Consider the following 20771-nt stretch of genomic DNA (forward strand, 5'->3'; position numbering starts at 1 on the left):
ACGCATGCGCAAACCCATGCTTCTGACGTCACTCACTAAAGCCTATTTAACCCTTCACTTACCATCCGCTCATTCTCGTTCCTATCAAAGCCATCTCGTTTATGCTTCTCCCACCATCCATCTCCTTCATACCACCTTGTGAGGCTGCCTTGGTTGCTCCATCAGGCAGGGCGTCTGTAGCCCCAAACTCATACCATATACCTCTCCCTAACTTAACACCCGGGGCCTCACGACCTCCAAGGGTACATCTCCACTAATACTGGGATCCTAGATCCCAGATTAATCCACAACAATACTCGGGTTGACGACCCACTAACAAGCTATCAACCCAGGATCCACGATCCTCGGGGTACTCTTTCTCTATTCTTATCACTCGGGTTTACGACCCACTAGCACCAGCAACCGAGGTAGCCCCCCTTTGTCGCCAATGTAAATAAATTATGATATTATATTCCATTGTTTGTTGTTGTTTGCTGCACAAACGATCTTTTGCTTTGATCTAATTAGTATTAGTAGTTGCTGTCACAGGCTGTCAATATTTTAGGACCTGGACAGCCAGAAAAAAGTTATGACAACTTGAATTTGTCATTAATATGACCACACATCTGAACCTCTTGATTCTAGTTATCAAAAACTTATTATATATGTGGCGATATACTGCCCCATAGTAAAGGTAAATCATGATCTCTACATGTGTTGATACTTGTAAACCTCCAGTGATGTCATCTAATTGTTCCCCAATCGTGTCAAATCTCAAATACAAGGATTTTATATAATATCCCTGTAATTTTACTTATACAACTTCCGTTGATATTGTAACATGTGAATGTCTCTCGCTAGAATGAGTGAATGAGTTGGGTTTTACGCTGCTTTTAACGGTATTCCAGTTATATCACGGCGTGTCAGCATAATGTAGAAAGAAAGCCCGAAGTGATGCAGGTCTCAGATGTTTACCACTTCAGTGAAACCCACGAGCACAGGTATGGGGCTGACAATCCTAGAAACATAATCGGGGCGAATCATAGGTTTCTGATGTGCCCAAGGGACACAACTCTGCATGGCGAATTTGGGAGCCTTAGATGACTGGGCCACCTGTGCCCCCCTCTCACTAGAGATTTATTTTGCATATGATAACAATGTACATAATGAAATGTGCACTATGATGTAAACTCAAATGACAAATGTTTCCTTTATATTCCCGGGGACAGACCTTGCAACCTTCGTATCTCTAGACCAGTGAGTAAACAACCAGGCTACAAGCCAATGATAACTCGCAATGCTTTTATGAGTCTCTTTTTCAAGTACCTGTACCCCAGCAAGAGATATTTTACACCCCTTTCCTCAGGTTTATTGAAGTATGTTTGAAACATAAGTTGTTGATAAATGTTGTTTCAAATTTCTTTTGTTGGTTTATAAGCAAGCGCCAATGTGAACACATCCAGTCTCTCTTGACACAAGTTTAATGCACAACAAACTACAATGCCCGAACCGGAAGGAACGGTTTTTACAAAAAATAGCCATCTGTGACAAAACGAAAACAGAAATGAAATCAATGAAATGGCGCAACCATCTTCTCATATTTTGAGGAGATACAAATAATGACTTATGAGTTTTGTTAAAGATGCACATTAGACATTAAGGGCACCAATGGTATGGGTGAGTCTTGTGAACCCAGTCAGTCCAAAATCCAATATCCAGATGTCTGCCAAGCAGGTGTTCTGCGAGGTCGGGATGACATCCTCAGAGGAACTTCAGTGACAGGCGAGGTATCATCACATTGCTCTGTAGGTTCATGTTCAACATGTTGTGGTCCATTATCATCAACCACAGTTTTATGTCCATCATTTTGAAATTGCTGGTTATTGTCAGTTGAGTTATTACCGGGTTCTAGCACAGATTCACCAGCTTGGCTAGGTAAAGGATGAATATCTTCACAACTAAGATATTTGTATCAATACCTCTAATTGGTCCTGAGGATGACATGGTAAGCATGGTAGGTTTTACATGGTAACAATCTGAAGTTTGAACAGTGTATAACTTGGAACGAAACTGTGATTTGGTGAACTTTCTAAGCTGACACTTATCCTCCAGTAACCATATACTTGTCCCTTACACCTGTCTTTTCTTTCTCTCTTTTGAGAAATACAAGATCACCAACTTGAAACTTAGTTTCAGACATGCTAGCGTTACCATGAGCTTTAGATTTGCTGCTATGTTGATGGTTAAATGTTCTGAAGATATTTTGTTCAAGAATGAGTTGCCTGTCTGTGATAGGTAGTTGTTCTCCAGTCAATTGATCATGTTGGGTAAATACTTCACGGGCAGACAGACCACCTTTACAGAGTCTTGAATTCATATTGGCTGTGGCAATTGCCAGGTTAACCCGAGACAACAGGCCACCCTCAGGGAATAGATGTAAGCATTCTGTGCCAAGTTCTTCAATGGCTTGTTCTGCCACTGGGTTTTTGTTAACATTCTTTGGCAAACCAATCTCAAGTTCAATACCATACTTCAGTAATGGATCCTTGTCGCGGGACATAAACCCTGGTGCAGGGTCAACCCTGATAGTGGTGCCACTATCACCAAGATGTCTCATGTCGACACAAAGCGATAGGATGGCATTGCGTAGATCGTCACATTCCTCACTCTCAATCAGGCATGTCATTGTGAAGAAAGACACAGTTTCCCGAAGAACAAACACAAGTTGACCATAGCGTTTCGTGACGCCCCTGCGAAGTTGACACCAATAGACGCAGGCCGAGGACTGCTTGACTGTGGATAGAATTGAGCAGGCAAGGATTTCAAAGACACACAGTGGTGACATGATGAATCCACAGCTTGACGAGATTTTTCTAAATCCAAGGCAAAAAAGTACCTGTTGAACAGTTTTTTAGTCTGATAAATGGGAGGGTGATTGAACCTGATGTGTAAGGCAGAAAGGAGACCATTTAGAACAGTCCTTGGAACAACAATACGTTCACGTACAGGATGAAATGGTGACTGACACGTACAATAAGCAAACCATCCGACACAATAGAGACTTCCTTCAGGTATCTCTTGACATCTGAGATATCTGTGTGTTTCTTGGATGGACGGGTTCCTTGAGAGAGGTGAGAATGAGTCCTTCTAAGATCTGAACAATCAAGTTGTGAAGCCTGCCAAGCTGCACGGCTGGTGAAAGGCACTCGAGCAGCACCATCCACAACATCTTTGACACACAAGTTTCTACATCGTCTTGAACAAATTTACACACCTGGCAACTGTGGTCAGAGCACTGGCTCGGGTGTCGACTACAATAGTCAGTTGGAACATTTGCTACACCAAATATGTGGCTCAGAGTAACATGGTAGCGACTGAGTCGATAAGAAAGTAGTGACCCTTGAACTTGCAGAAAATTCTCCCTTATTGTAAGCTAGCACACAAGGACGACTGTCAGTGAGTATTTGGGTTTTCTGAGTTGATGCTGTAATAAATGGAGCAAAATATTTTACCGCAGATCTGATGGCAAGCGCCTCCAACTCACAAGGAAGCCAGGTAATCTGGTGTGTCTTCAATTTGGCATTAAAAAAGCCAGCTAATAAGGATTTTCTTTTGCGGCATGTATACATTGTACCAGCCAAGCCATGAGCTTTTGACAATGCACAAACTGTCGCTACGTCTTGGAATAGTGATTGTCTTGTTATCTGATAAGGCAGACTTGGCCTCATTGTATGCATTTGTCAGGTCATCAGTCCAGGAGATCTTTTTTTTAGATTGTCTTCCTGCAGTGGCCTTATCCAATGGTTGGAGGAGATTGGCATAGCCATGAAGAACACGGCTGAAGAATGCACCTACAAATCGCAGACCCTGTACAGTCACAGGCGGTGACACAGCAGACAGTGCTGCTATTCGATGTGGGCTAGCTGATAATGTGCCATTTGACCAAATCCAACTGAGTATGGTTGTAGACTTTGGGCATATCACCATTTTAGGGTCTGAGAGCCTCAGATTGTTTGCTTTCAGGGCACACAAGACAATACGCCAATAAGACATGACCTCATCAGGAGTGTTTCCACCACAAAAAAGATCATCAGCCAACTTAGCAACAGATCCTTCTTGTAAGAGAGTGCCACGAACTCTACACGAGTTCCTCAAGGTAGGTCTCCGAACCAGGCATCCCCATGGCACATCGAGTGTAAACTCTGATCCTTTGTAAGGTGTCACCACCCCACAATACTTCATACAATCCTGGGATAACGGAATTTGGTAGAAGGATTTTAATAAATCTGTTTTGATAATGTACCCTCAGTACATTGTCTACATTTGGCATAAGAGACGGTTGAGGCTTGCTATATTGACCTACTTCTCCAAATGATGTCATCAAACGATAACCTCGTTTGCGAACAAGGAATGAGAGGTTCAGATATTCAACAGTAACATTCATTTGTTCTGGGGTAGCAAATACACCCATTTCCTCGAGTTCATCAAACTTGGTTTGAAGTTCAGTAAGCATCTCCTTATTATACTGGGGTAAGCAGCCTTTTCTCTGAGGGGGTGATGTAGGACCCATGTTGACAACAGCTTTTTATGGGCCACTGAATCCACTGTATTTGGACACAATTGGGCTGAAAACCTTATCAAATTCCTTATTGAGTGCTCGGAGATTATCATTGAAACCAGGCGGCAATATGTTGTCAATCACAACTGTAGCAGAGTTGAGAGGTTTAGCTGATATGCTTGGGGTTCCCTTCGCCTGATTCAAATTTAGCTCTGCACTTGTAGCAGGTTGCTCCACCTATGACATGTTTCTGATCTGGCAGATATGCTCATTTCGCTTCAGCAATATAGGTTCATCAGTGGCATTGCAACCCTGATAATATTTCCCACTGAAGACACTTCCTGAGCACTCGGCCAAGCCATTTCCGCTTTTGATCTCAGGTTGCTTGGACAGTCCAAGCGGGGCTCAAGTACCCATGATGAGTCAAGTGGAAGGGAGGCTGGTGTTAAAAATTCAACAAAGCTCCCTGGCAACACTACTGTCTGTTGTGATGGACTGCGTAGAACGAATGCTTGAGCACGTCTCACTGTAGCACCTCTGCATGGCTGTTGTCCATAATATACTGAACAACAAAAGTTGAATAACATTGAATAAGATTTAATGCAAAGTTATGTTTTTTACCAAATCTGAAACAAGTTCGGTTTGCAACAGATAAAAGACTCCTGTAAGTGTTCAAATTGTTTAATTTGCCTGCTGACTTCAGAAAAGGCGTGATTTCATAAAAAAACATGACACATGCCAAAATGTCAATTTACAAATCAATAGCATGTGTGTCCACCTCTGGTTGCGATGCAAGCAACACATCTTCATCTCATAGAATGGACCAGGCGTCGCACAAAGCCCTGTGGGATATCTGTCCATATCTGCTGGAGCATGTTTCGAAGTTCCTGGTGTGTCTGTGGAACACGTGGTTGATGTCAAAGACGCAGATCCATCTCATCCCACATGTGCTCGATTGGTGAGAGATCAGGGGAGCGAAGGATGACAGGGGATGACATTCACGTTGTTTTGTTGAAGATAATCCTGAACAAGTCGAGCAATATGAGGCCGGGCGTTGTCATGTTGAAAGGTAATGCCTGGGCCATGACGACACAAAAACGGTAGAACAACTGGGCCGATGATCTCGTCACGGTAGCGCTGTCCATTGAGATTTCCCAACCACTATCAAACGGGTCCTCTGTCTTGCTGTAATCCCATCCCATACCATAACGCTGCCGCCCCCGAACCAATCTTCTTCCATGATACAATGATTGTTGAACGTTCACCTCGACGTCGGTACACTCGAATCCGTCCATCGCTGTGGCTGAGGTGAAAACAAGACTCGTCAGTGAATAGAACTTGTCTCCACTGCATGGCCGTCCAGCGTAGACGCTGTCTGCACCACTGTAGATGTGCTTGACGGTGGTTTCCTGTCAAAATAGGACGTCAAAGGCCAGGGGTGCCTCTTGAAGTCACTGTTGCTGGCTGGAATCGATTTTGTAGGTGTGTTATTCGAATCCAGTTGTCTTGTCGATTATTGGTTACGCGAGACCTGCCACTCCGAGGATGGTCTCTGACTGCATTTGTCTGTTGCCAACGTTGCCATAAACACTTCTGTGGACGTTAAATTGTCTTGCAACATCACGTTGACTCGATCCTGCTTCAAGCATACCAATGGCTCGCAGACACTCATTTTCGGACAGGCGTGGCATTTCGTCATGTTGAATAATTGCATAATTTTGTTGTTTTTCTGAGTGGTTGTTGTGAGCACGATGCTAAACAATGCATATGGAATCCTGTTAACGCACATGTTTTAATACCCATTCTTGGGTAGTGAAATGCTTCGGGCTGGCATAAAAGTCAACTTTTGCATGGAATGCATGCTTTTCTGTAGCAGTTGCGTTTTTGTGACTTGATTCCATACATGTACTACAATATTGAAAAATACACAAAAATATTGGTGTCAGGAACTTTTGTTGTTGAGTATAGATTACATTTCTACCTCTGATCACAATCTGCTTCTCAGCAGGGCGAGTTGCTACATCATTGCAAACCAGGAAAGTTGTTGAACGACTAACGCATCTAACTGGAATGTGTCATCATCTCTGGTCAACTGACAATGCACTTCCCCAATCACATCCAATGGGGTTATCCCATCAGCTTGTCGTGCCATTTGAGAGGCAGCGGTTATCGTAAGCCTTTTTGCCCGAGCAAAGAAAGACCTAACCATGTTTGTCATCGCACCAGTGTCAAAAGTTACTGGGTGTTGCTGGTAAAAAGTCTTCAGGAACGGTGACTGAATAACATCACCACGACTGATCACTGGCTGGTCAAGGAGAGGGTTAGGATCCTGATCATTGTCACAATTTAAGCTGACTCTTCTACATACGGATTATCTTCTCGTACAGTATCATCAACTCCACCAACAAGACGGGAACGGCCTGTCGCCTACCCGATTCAGGTATATATCTACAGTCTTTCAGATAGTGAGTATTGCACGCAGGTCTTCCTGCTGATTTACACAGAACACACATTTTCATTTGTCTAGCTGGTTTGATGTATTTTTGTCGTGGTTTGTCTTTTGAAAAGGAAGCTTTCTTATTCATGGTCAAGTTTCGTATTGATGCTTCATACACTTTTCTGGATTTCGAGTTATTTTGCAATTCATCGTTCTCATTTGGAGTCAAACGGACTGTAGAGGTAGATGAATTGGGGAGGTGGGAGGGAATACTTCAGATGCAATAGAGGTAGTATTTTTAGAATTATTAACAATGATAACTATTGTTCGATAATTCTTACGAAACTTCTCCCTCTATTACATATCAGCCAGAATATACCAGAGGGACCCGGTGGGATCTGCCTCTAGTAACTCGCTGTGTAATTGACAGCTTGTAATTGTAATCCTCATCTGGAAACCATAATGTACTGATTCTCATTATACTGAGATAATTTCCTATTGAATTCTCCTTGAGGACATACAAATAAAAAAACTGTGTCAATAATCCATCAAATATGTAATATTATCACTAGATTTACCATTCTATTTGCCAATTTTGACCATAATAAACCTGGATTAGGGACCTATAATACCGGCGATTACGTCACTTCTGGTTCTGACGTCACTTCCAGTATGTCACTTCCTCTTTTTGGTAATGACATCTCTTTAGGTCTATTTCTACCCCAAAGATGTCATTTCCTGGTGAGAAGGGCTTTGTTCAGCTATTTTCCGGTATTTTTCTAAAAAAAGGGTGAAACTATTGTCAGACGATAGTTTGCGCCGTGACCACCCGACCAAGGGAATACATGCCCTGTAGGTCTGGCTGCACGTTACGTAAGTAAAAGCTGGTGAAGATGTTTTGTGAGGCCAACTGACAGCTTGAAACTACTTGTTCTACTGAGACTGTAGTCCATGATGCGAGATTCGTGGCGAGGGCTCTTATTTCGTGAGATGATCTGAGCCTGTGTATAGCTTTGTGCAACTGTTGCCATTATCCATCCTGCTAAAGTAGCCTTTGTGATATCCTTGTTCGAGTTGGTTTCACAGGATAGAAAGTGTCTCCTTCAATGGCGTCTATGTGGGTCTGTAGCCGAGCGATAGAACTTAAGAGCTCTGATGGGACATAAGAGTCTGTCTGGTTGATCCACTGTTGGTCCCAATGCCGGGATTGTATAGTGTCTATGACCCAACGGTCCCATTGTGGTAGTTTGGTTCTAGGCTACAAAGTCTGGCACGATCTCATAGTTATAGAAGTCCAATGTTTTCCTGGCTTTTTGAAGAAGGGTAGCCTTCGCAATGGGTTCGTAAGGTTCCGTTAACAGTGCCGATAAAACCCACAGATAGATTCCACTTGTTGTAGAAAGGATTTCATTAATCTGTTGAGGATGGGATGGTTTCCGATAGATAATCCATCATGTTGAAGTACAGAATGAAGGGCTGTAACCTTCTATCGCCCCGTGTCTGAATTTATTGTCTTGACGTAGATGAAGAAGGAAGTCTGCTATCATAGGGATACAGCACAATCAATAATGCCTAGTCGTCTTTTCCACTGGACAAACTTGTCCCATCTGTTGTCATAAAAAAGGGAGGATGAAGGTCTCCATGATCTTGCCACAGCTTCCGAGGCAAGCTCAGAGTATCTTCTGCGCGATAACTTCAAGGTGGTTAGATGTAGGCTGAGTAGATTTTCGTGGAATATGCTGGACCTGGGCTGTCGTAGCAGATCTCCATATTGGAGCTACCAGTATTATTACACAATTCGTCTCCTCCACCTTGTGGATGACTTTGTCTAGGAGAGGACAAAGTGCGAAAGTGTAGCCAAATAGATTTGTCCAACCCATGGAAAGTGCGTCGATCTGATGAGCTCTTGGGTTGGGAACTGGACTCACATTAACTGGAAGTTGGTTGTTCTGGTAGGTGGTGAATAGATCTATGTGTGGTATGTCCCATATCTTGGTTATCCAGCTGAAGATGTGTGGATGTAATGTCCATTCTGTTGCCACTATTCATCCCCGACGTGAGAGGCTGTCGGCCAGTATGTTCAGTTTCCCGGGTAATAATATATGGCCTACATTTCCCTGCGCTCCATGATCCCTGTACTGTGAGATCGTCCATATGAGCTCTCCATCCCAAATCTGACGTGTCTGTGAATATATGATGTTCTGGCGTCGGATAAGTCAGCAGGATGCCACTCATCACATGTTCTCTGTGATTCCACCAATGGAGGTCTTGTATCAAAGTGGGAGGTAACTGATACTGGAATTCTACGCCCTTCGATTGTCCAGAGTTGACCCATGTCTGTAGAGGACGTAGCCTCAGCCTTCCTCTGAAGGTCGTATCCTGTAGAGATGTCAAGTTGCCTAGCAGAGACATCCACCACCTCAGGGACGTGACTTGAGATTGATTGTATCATCTTTATAGTCTTGTCTAATCGATCCTCTTTTGGACATAGATATCCCCTGTCTAGCTGGAATCTTGCTCTGATGTATATATTGTCTTGGACCAGAGTGATCTCTGACTTGGCTGGGTTGACAATGAAACGTAGGTAAGTCATAAGCTGGACCAATAATATCATGTTCTGATGTAGCTGATTTTGCCCTTGGTCTGCCGCTAAGAAGTCATCCAGATAACCATGGATTCGAACTAGCTGGAGATGGGCGAACTTGATGACTGGCGCTGTAATCCTGGTCAATAGCCAAGGTGTTATTGCTATCCCGAGTGGTAGGACTTGGAATTCGTAGCGTCGGCCATTGATTGCGAAGCGTAGATATTTCCGAGATGGGTGTATTGGGACATGAAGATATGCATATGTAAGATCTAGGCTGATAAGCCAGTCTCCCTTCTTCAACATCGACCGCAACTTCCGTATGGACTCAATCTTGAATTTTGGAGGCGGCCCCAGATATCTCTTGTTGAGGGTCTTTAGATCTATTATCATCCTCATCTCGGTTGCGTTCTTCTTCGGGACTAAAAAGACTGAGGAGTGAAAACCTTTGGGGTTGTTGGACTCCTTTAGTTCCCGAATGGCTTGCTTCTTTTAGCTTCATGATGGACAATTTAGCAGCTCCTAACTTGGCACCGGTCAGGTGAAATCTTCGACCCATGGCGTGTATGTTCAGGCTCGGATGTTTCCTGAAGTGTAGCTTGTAGCCATGAGCCACAACCTCTAGAATCCAGAGGTCGGGCGTAACCTGCTTCCAATTTTTGGTGTATGACAGAAGGCGCCCTCCCACTGGGCCTTGAGTCAGCGTTATATTGAAAAACGGTAGGCGTAAATCGCAATCGATAGAAGAAACCAGGTTGAAAGGGTCTGTATCGTTGGAGGGAGTTGTAAGAAAGTTATTTAGATTTATCCAGGATTCTTAGCTAAGCTAGAGCTAAGTGCCCTTGGCAGGCAAATTAGGGGAAAAATCATAACTTTGTTTAAAAATATTTTTTGTTTTAAGTTCTCAGGTATTTTAAGCCTCTTCTTTATTGGTCCTGTTATTAGTGATACCTCTACAAAGCAATAACATTAGTTGGACTACATTAACATGAAGTGGGATTTTTTAAAATTCTTAGGTGGTTGGCTCAGGATGTAGTGACTGGGAAGATGTGACAATGGCATGATCCTTGCATGCTCGGCTAGGCGGAAGCCATGATTGGGAGAGCCGAGATGTAAGGAGCACGTTCATTGCTTGTGTCTGATTTCCTGGTCACATGGTCCATGAGCGTTGACCTCATGGTTGACGATGGCCATTGTTTATTTGCTTGACTGCTGATCTTTTAAACCTGACCCAGTAGTCCCTTTATCCTCCATGTAATGTTCAATAGTTGAAGGGTCTGATCCTTTGGAAGTATTTGCTCTTTGTATTTTGTTTTTTCTGGGGTTTGTTGACATGACGTCAGTCCTCGCTCGACACTATACTGGAAGTGATCAGAAGCACAGAAATTGACTCTAGGTCTGGTCACCCTAAAGACGCCACATCTGAAATGGTGTTGGCTGACTGGCGTGATACAATTCAGCATGTTGCTGATACTATTGGGATCAGTTTTGGGTCAGTACAGTCCATCTTAACTGACTGCAGGATGGGTACCTAGAGTGTTGAGAACGTATTCACGAACCACTGGACAGTTATCAGCAGAATCCTGACAAAGTTTTCATGCAAAATTTCAACACAGGATGACCATTGATATCCCATTGATCATGACTTTGCTTCTCTGGGACAGTAAGGGGTCAATCATGACTGACTATCTGCAGTGAGGTCAGACTATCAATGGGCAATACTACACTGCAGACCTATGTAGCCCGAGAGAAGCTAACATGTAAAAACACTGAGAAAATTCTGTTTAAATGTGCTCAAGCTGCATTAACTTCAAGATTTACAGTCAAGTTGAAAGTGAAAATTCTATTCACACAAACTGTTCACTGTATACACATGTATGCTGCTATTTGTGTGTGTTATTCATGGGTATCAATTCATGGGATAAAAAGTAACAGTTATGAGAACAATGAATTGGCTTTGTCTCGCCCTTTGTTCTCACAAATATATGTTTATATGCCGTCATTGGTCCTCTATCTTTTAAATAAGAGACGGTATATGAACGTCAAAGGTTATTGCTGCACAGGCTCATCAAAATATGCCAAAACAGTAATACATGTTATTCCGACTACCACAAACTTTGTAGTGTATTGATGCTTTGCATGTTATATGCATAATCATAATTTGAAGTAACGACTGCTCCTTTTATGCAACGCATTTCATGCGCGCATGTGCTTGCTGAGTAAAAACACTGGCCTTTTCTGACGAGATCGAAACTGTGTTTGTCATCTGCTTGAATGGCACATGCTGCCTTGGTTGTACACTAAAATCTTGCTTCCCACAATCTTAGTTTATATCAAATTTTATAACAATACATGCAGAAATACTTGTTGTGATACTTGTTTTTGTTGATCATTTGCAAAACAGTTTTAAACAAAGATTTTTCTTATGGACAAGTAATTTTTCCTTGACATGGAAAATACAGTTCATGAGCTACTTGACCTACCTTCTGCTGTATCTTCAAATTCAAAGCCACATTTGGAACAGAAGTTGATTCCTTCGATCACCTCAGCTCCACATGGGGCACCCTTCAGTTTACCTGGGCACGTTTTGGGTGTCACAAAGAGGGACTTGTCAATCTCCCAGCCACATTTAGTGCAAAAACTGGCATCAGAATCAGAAGCAAGATCTGTGCCACAAGGCCCCTTCTTGCCTGGACACTTGATGAATATCTTTGCTGTTGAAGGGTCTTCAGGGCAATCTGAACCACATTCTGGACAAAAGTAAAAATTTTGGTCCGATTCATATGTGCACTGAGAACCATCTTTCTTCTTTCCAGAACACTTCATTTTTACACATCTAAGCCTGAAAAAAATAAAATAAACAACAATACATAACTGTGTATCATACAAAATCAGTGACTTCATTCAGCGTAAACCCAACACAAACCCCTACCCACTCTATTATCAGCCAGTCAGGAAAAAGCAGTCTGACAGTGGGCATGATCTGTATTGGGGGCAACAGACTAGACCGGATATAAAGGTTTTTCTCGCTTCTCACCCCAGCCCCACTACTTTAAATTAGGGCTGGGACTTGTAACTCGGGTACTTGGGTCGGGTGGGTACTGAGTTGGACCCAGGTACCAACAGGACTACCCGGACCCGTTGTGATATACTGTTTAATGACAAAAATTATATAGAACTCTATGTGGTTACACTAGAGTACACTTATGTCAGCCCTAATGGTTGTAGTACCATAGATTATGTTGTATGCTCATCTGACTTCTTTTATCATATATGTGATTTTGAGGTTGTTCCTCGATGTGACTCACTACATCTACCTGTAACTATGACAACACCTGTGGTAAAATGCTCCGCAGAAACGCAATCAACAGACCGTCGTGTTTGATACACCTTGGTGGATAACAAGCAGGAACAGTTCATACATACATGTAATATGGAATCACCCGAAATTGCAACGAATCAGGAAAAAGCGAGTTTAGAAGCTCTTACTGACATAGACAATAGTGTACGTATCAACGTTTACAGGGTCAATTCTTTCAGCAGCATGTATGTTAAAAAAAAATAATAACAATCATCAACATATTTGTAAAACAAGAAACCCATGGCATGATGATGACTGTCTGTTAATGAATCACGAATGCTGTCTTGCACTTAACAAATTCAGAAAAACTAAAGACAATGAAGATTTGCTGAACTACCATCAAATTAGGAATGAATATAAGACTATTTGTAGAAAAAAACCAAGGGGATTACATGAACAGTAAACGTACCACACTGGAGCAAACTACTGATTCAAAGACATCCTGGAAGAATATCAAGTACTTGCAGAATACAAAAAGTAACTATAATTCCATAGATTCAAAAGAATGCATGGAATACTTTAACATTTACTTAAACAATCTACCATTGAAGAAGATAGTGATTTCTTAAACAATGAAGCCAAACCACTAATAATAGAAGGCGAGGAAATCTCCCGCGACATCCTGGATGGACCATTCACAAAAGATGAAATTATTGACAGTATTAATTCTCTCAAAAACTCTAAATCACCGGGTATGGACAATATTCTCCCAGAATACCTGAAGTTTGCACTACCTAATATTGTCCCTCATGTTGAGATAATTTTCAATTGTATCTTTGATAGTGGTGTTTTTCCAAAAGATTGGGATACAGGTGTTATTATCCCATTACATAAAAAAGGCTCAAAATTAATCAAAGATAACTATAGAGCTATTAGTTTATTGAGTATTTTGTCTAAAGTGTTCACAAGTATATTAAATAAAAGGTTAGTTTTTTGGGCAGATATGTATGACAAAATATCAGAATGTCAATCTGGCTTTAGACGAGGACACTCAACAACTGACAATTTATTTATTTTAAATGCTACTATTCAAAGATATCTGTATGTCTGGTTGTAAGTTGTATGTAGCCTTTATAGACTTCTCAAAGGCGTTTGACTCTGTTCGTCGTTCATATTTGTGGAAAGTATTTGGAAAGCACGGTGTCAGCACGAAGATGTCCAAAATGTTAAAGTCAATTTATGGTAATGTCAAGTCATGTGTCAGAAGTAACAACCTGTTGTCAAACCAATTTCAATGTAATTTATGTGTAAGGCAAGGTTGCGTTTTAAGCCCCTTCTTATTTCAATTATTCATAAATGAAATTGTACACACAATGGAACAGGAGCATCTATATGGAGTACAGTTACATCCTGATATTATACAGTTTTATTATTGCTCTTTGCAGATGATTTGATTTTAATTTCAGACACTATTGGGGGACTACAGAAGGAACTATCTATCTTAGATAAATATTGTGTGGACTGGAGTATGTCAGTTAACATTGAAAAAACTAAAATTGTAGTTTTTCAGAAAGGTGGGCAGCTGAAAAAAAGTGAAAAATGGTATCTGAATGGACAACTTGTGGAAGTCACACAAGGGTATAAATATTTAGGTTTGTTTTTTAGCAGCAGGCTTTCATGGACACAAGCTTTAAGCAACATAGCAGTTCAAGCTAAAATGGTACTAATCAACTTATTAAATTGCATTAATTATTTACAACCTTTTTCTCCAAAATTTCTTTTCAGATTGTTTGACTCCAAGATATCACCTATGTTACTGTATGGGTCAGAAATATGGGCATTCCATAAAATGGAAGAAGTTGAGAAAGTTCATTTATATGCATGTAAATGGTTATTGAATGTTAAACAATGTACATCAAGTAGCGCTGTATTTGGTGAATGTGGCAGATTCCCTTTACATATCAATGCAATGATGAGAGCTTTTCAATATTGGCTACGTTTAATGTGTATGCCGGGTACCCACTTACCTAAAAAGTGTTATGAAATTATGTATTTATACGATAGTCAAGGAAAGAAGAATTGGGTTACTAATATTAGAACAACGTTATTTTCACTCGGATTCGGTCATGTTTGGTTATCACAATCACCTGGTAACGTACACAGAGGTTATCATGCGAGTGTGTTTGGGGATGGTAAATATCCTGTATTAGGAATAAACATTGTATTTAGCGAGCCTTGGCGAGCTAAATACATAGTGTTTATTCCTAATACAGGATATTTACCATCCACAAACACACAAGCGTGATAACCTCTTTATCATATAATGTCATTCTTTAATTTTGTGTTTGGAAATCGCTTTCCCTCCCTCACTAACATTACATTAACATTGCGTGTTTTCCTGGAATGCGCGCATTAATATTTATTACGTCACAGGGTAAGTGATGTGTCAGTCGGACAGTGACAGTAGCCAATATAGTTCCAACTGAAATCTGTTTCTTTTACAGTGGCGAAGCAAAATATACGCATAACAACAACAAAATTTACTTGCATTTCGCGGCAATCCATCGGTCTGTCCGCTGGAGTAACTGCCCTTTGTCAAAGGGAAGCTACTCTAACCCTAGTCTATGAGATGTCATGGCCACGATCAGACATTGTTGACAGTCGGCCTGTCCTGTCAAAACGTTTGAAGTGCAATCAGATGTACACACAGCGACAAAACGAAAGAAGGTAACAATTCAAATATATTTCGGCCAAATCCAACTATTTTAATTTGTGGAAAAGGTTTCAAGCCGCAGAGGTCTACAAGAACAGATATGGCTACTGACCCCGCTTGGCTAGGGCTAGTGCCCTCGCAAAATTGTTTCGAAATTTATATGTCCAAAGTTGCCAAAACTTATAAAATGCCTTAGCGACGTCACAGTTAGACACTGATTTTAAGTATATTAGACTGTTCTTTTGCTTATGAAAGCAATTATCTCTGTAGTTTATCCAGATTCCCGATGGGTAGTTCTGACTCGATTGTCGAATGACAAGGGCGACGCCATGTTTGTTTATAAACACAAAAGGTAGTCCCTACTTGACCTTTGATATTTGCATCTCTATCCGCATATGACCCCAACGGATATCGTTTTTATCCGTTAGCTTTATCCTGCCGAGAAACCTACCCATTATATGATAAAGGTATTTACTTCGATGTTATTTCAACGTTTGAAAGATCATTTTCAACAAATATGGCATAGAAGTTTATGTAATAGCTCCAAAATGTCCTTCTATTCTCATTTTAAATTAACGTTGAAGTGTGAAGAATATTTGTATTGTGTAACCATGAGTAAATTCCGGTCATGTATGTCAAGGTTTAGATGCAGTGCACACTGGCTGGAAATAGAAACTGGTAGAAAACTAAATATCCCTCGCGAAGAAAGATTTTGCAAACTATGTCAAGTTGGCCTAATAGAAAACGAGTTTCATTCCTTGCTAGTGTGCCCTGCATATACTCACCTACGCCATCTCTATATTCCTTCAAAATATTATTTACACCCAAATGTCCATAAGTTTAATATTCTTTTATCTACAACCAACACAAAGCTGATTATTAATATCGCTAAATATCTGTATAACAGTAAAGAAGAGAGAACACATATTTTATCATTGTGACTGTTGCCATAAATATTCCATACATTTTGTACAAAGGGCCTGTGGCCTGTACTGTACTGAATAAAGAATTCAAAAAGAATTCAATACACTACAAGTCACTGATGTTTGCATTTCTTTTGGACTATGCACCCATTCCTTCTGACATTTATATGTTTGAATAAAGATATAACTTCAGTAAACTTCAGTGTATGTATGGGGTAGAATAGGTCTTCAGCAACCCAAGCTTGCTGTAAAAGGCGACTATGCTTGTTGTAAGAGGCAACTAACGGGATCGGATGGTCAGGCACACTGACTTGGTTGATGCATGTCATCATATCCCAATTGCGTTTATTGATGCTCATGAAGTCAATCAGTGGATTGTCTGTTCTAGACTTGATTATTTACACACCGCCGTCATATAGCTGGAATATTGCCGAGTGCAGCATTAAACAACAAACAAACAAACAAAATCTTTTTATATGTGTATGTAAATAGTTTTTACCAGGGCTCCGGTCAAACCCAACTCTTGAGACCTACAGGGGTACCCAGGTAGGGTCGAGTTATAGGAGGGTGGGTAACCGGGTAGTAAATTTGAACTCGTCCCAGCCCTACTTAAATATTTCCTTTCTTTGGCTTAAGATCACTAAAATGAATTTAATTGTTTGTGTTTTGTTTACATTAAGGACGCATAATACAGAGATGAGGTGAGGTGGGGTGAAATGTGGTTTAACCTCTGGTCCAAGATGACTGCACTTGTAAAGCGATGTGCATGCACAGCTTATACTAGTCCGGTAGACTGTCTACTGTCAAATGATTTGGCAAGTCCATATTGCCTCAGACTGAAATAAAAGATTGTTCTGGGCTCCATTTGGATTTAATTTTGATTTTGTAGATGAAAGATAACTTTATTTCTGGGACTAAATGTCTAGCCCACTGAGATACCTAGCCGCAGCAAGACATGAATACCCTAATAAGACACATGATACCAATCTGACCAGTCCTTGTTTAAGCCCTGTAACATGCTTAATGCTATTCACCAGCCAGAGTAACAAGTACCACCTTTTAACCTCTTTTTGGTTTCCCATGGCCAGAGCAACAAACCTTCCTCTCTCTGGGCAGGCTCTCTATCCACTAGGTGGTCATTTGTTAATGTTCATGAAATTGGAGGCAACAAAGATTCAACAGTAGTAGTTAGAACAATAAAATCTTTACTACTTACAGTATAATACACTGATATTTTGTGCCACCAATGCCAGTACCTTCAGTTTTGCTGTGCTGCATTTGTGCTAATTTGAACAAGATGTCGCTGAACATTGCAGCATTCATTCTGAAAACTCGAGATGTTTTACAACTACTGTAAATTGTAAGGCCTTCACTGCCATTCCCTCAAAGATGCCAAAACCACAACAAAATCACAACCATCCACTTCCAAGCGGACTTAAATCACAACTTTTATGGTTGGTTGGTTGGTTTGTTGTTTAACGCCGCACTCAGCAATATTCCAGCTATATGACGGCCGTCTGTAAATAATCGAGTCTGGACCAGTCAATCCAGTTATTAACATCATGAGCATCGATCCACGCAATTGGGATAGATGCATGCATCAACCAGGTCAGCGAGCCTGACCACCCGATCCTGTTAGTCGCCTCTTACGACAAGCATAGTCGCCTTTTACAGCAAGCATGGTACAACTTCTATGAGTGAGTGAGTGAGTATGGTTTTACGCCGCTTTTAGCAATATTCCAGCAATATCACGGCGGAGGACACCAGAAATGGGCTTCACACATTGTACCCATGTCGGGAATCGAACCCGGGTCTTCTGCGTGACGAGCGAACGCTTTAACCACTAGGCTACCCGACCGCCCCTACAACTTCTATGAGACAAATAGAATGAACCAATACTGGGATGACCATAAAGGAAGGCAAAAAACAGTAACTGGCAATGAGTGAGTGAGTATGGTTTTATGCCGCTTTTAGCAATATTCCAGCAATATCACATCGGGGGACACCAGAAATGGGCTTCACACATTGTACCCATGTCGGGAATCAAACCTGGGTCTTCGGCGTGTCGAGCGAACGCTTTAACCACTGGGCTACCCGACCGCCCCTAACTGGCAATGAACAGCAACCATTTTCTCATAATGATCACAAAGATGACCTTGACCTTTTGCCACTGACTTTGGCAAACTCCTCAACAGAAATCAATGGCAGTGATATTACCAAAGTGTAATGAAAGTGTCACACACTGGGGAAAACTTGTGACTTTGGGTTTTGTAGAATGAGTTAAGATACATGTAGATATCAAGTTTCAAGTCTGCCTCTACAAACAATGATCTAACCATGTTTAATAAGGGTCCCATCCAGGGCATTATAACCATTAATACTTTCTGAAGAAAGTGAAACCACAAACATTTTAGCCAGGTCTTTCTCTTTCTATAATTTGACATTTGACCTGTGTGCCAATTAAATGGCATGGTGGTGAAATTTCAAGAAAACCTCAAACAAAGCAGTCCTCACTTCCCCAGTATGTGCCATAGTCTTTGGCCTCTCTGGCGTTTTATGTGACAATGGTTACTACTATATATGAAAAACAAACAAAATAACAATCAATAATGTCTGATGGGAGAAAAGGGTACCATGTATTAATTATATTAATTGCGGATTTGTGTTTATTTTTTTCACTAAGATATGGGACCATTTTTTCCAAATTGTCTGTGGCCATTTCTTCAAGGGGACATTTTCTCCACAACTAATTACTGGTGTTGATATCTCTTTCTGCCCTTTCAACCACACACGGACAGACAAACAGACACACACAGGAACCCATTGACAGGAAAGGACATAATCATAGACTCGGACCTGGGGTTGTTGCTTTTCCATGATGGATCCGCCATTACGCCCATGTTCTTCCAGATTGGGGCCTATTTATAAATCTCCGGATATCGCCATGAAAGACTGCTTTTCCTCGTTCAATATATATTGATAAAAAGCCCTTACCTCGAAGTCAAACGTCTATGTTGGTTCACGATTTCCAGTCATCATACCATCGCTTGACAATCCTATCTGTAGTTCACCTGCCACCTATTGATAGCAAGTACCTCCGACGTATGCTGACTAAACGTTCTTTCCTGGAAAACCCTATTTTCGGTTTCGTTTTACAGTTCCGCGAATGTGACGTGTGTATTGCCGAGCAATCTCAGGAAAGCCTATTTTCGGTTTCTATTTTCTGTTACAGGAAAGGGAGTCGCATATGAAAAACGTACAGTTGTTGGCAATAATACTTTTATATACACCATATGAAGATACATAAGTTATGTTTACACCGTCCGCCCATCCAATAGCACTAAGTGAGGGTGGGAATGTTGCACATTACCAGCTGATTACATACGAAGCACATGTAATACGTAATAATTCCATGTGCTCTACGGCATTATTGACATTAATATTAATGCAGACACCATTATATTGATAAGTCAGTAGAAAAAAACGGGAAAATATATTCAACCAGACATTTACACTAACAACCATATTAATGTCTCAATCTAACTATTCGTCCCAAAGAGTACCGAGGGAAAATAAGCAGACAAAATCAGTCACGGAGAAATAATGTAAATTTCGTCCGAAGTCTTGTCTGTTAAAGTTCTTTCATGACGACATGTTCGGACAGTACCATATTGTCGCTGAACAGTGGAACCAGTTCATTGTACCAATGTGGCAGCGCCCACAGCAACTCTTCCAAAAGTTCCTTGCGGCCAACCAAATATACTGAACCAAATTAAAAACTTCACAATCCTAAAATTTTAACATTTTGACCAGTTATCATTGTGGGCCCTTATTGTGTATTTAAACAGTAATGGCCACGTAGGGGAAACCAGGGCAGAGCGCGCCTTCGGGGCAAAGCGAGAAAGCGTTACCGTCCCTTATCAGCCGTCAGATGGCGTGATTTTAAGTGATCATCCAATGGGAGCAGACGTTAAGAAGCGCCCAAAACCACGCTGACGCCATTTGTACGAGTAGTGAAGGTACGTTTCTAAAAATACGAAAAAATGTGATTTTGCTGTAAGGAATGTACATATTTTAATGCGTTTATTGTGAGAAAACGTAACATGATATCCAAAACATTTGTGCATTTGCGAAACATGTTGGCATCAAGTATCTTTTGGGAGTTAACATGCGACAGTTCGAGACCCAGTAATTACGTGTTATTTAATTTTCCAGTGATACTGTCATTGGGGTAAAAGGAGCCCGGGGGTGCGGTTTGCCCCATATGATCTGATTG

The 20771-nt window shown here is 41.2% G+C and overlaps 1 protein-coding gene across 1 annotated transcript in view; it reads right to left on the reverse strand.

Annotated features, from left to right (window-relative positions):
• Nucleotides 1-19622, reverse strand: part of LOC124137116 (E3 ubiquitin-protein ligase rnf213-alpha-like) — a 196930-nt gene extending 177308 nt beyond the window's left edge. Inside the window, exons 1-2 of the mRNA XM_048384001.1 lie at nt 19490-19622; nt 12042-12400 (exon numbers count right to left, since the gene is read on the reverse strand). Of these exons, the coding sequence (XP_048239958.1) occupies nt 12042-12384 (343 nt within the window). The 5' untranslated portion in view covers nt 12385-12400; nt 19490-19622. The remainder of the gene's footprint in view (nt 1-12041; nt 12401-19489) is intronic.
• Between the last annotated feature and the right edge of the window lie 1149 nt (nt 19623-20771).

Source organism: Haliotis rufescens, unplaced genomic scaffold (assembly GCF_023055435.1).
Source record: "Haliotis rufescens isolate VD_foot unplaced genomic scaffold, xgHalRufe1.0.p SCAF_5, whole genome shotgun sequence".
Lineage (NCBI taxonomy): Eukaryota > Metazoa > Mollusca > Gastropoda > Lepetellida > Haliotidae > Haliotis > Haliotis rufescens.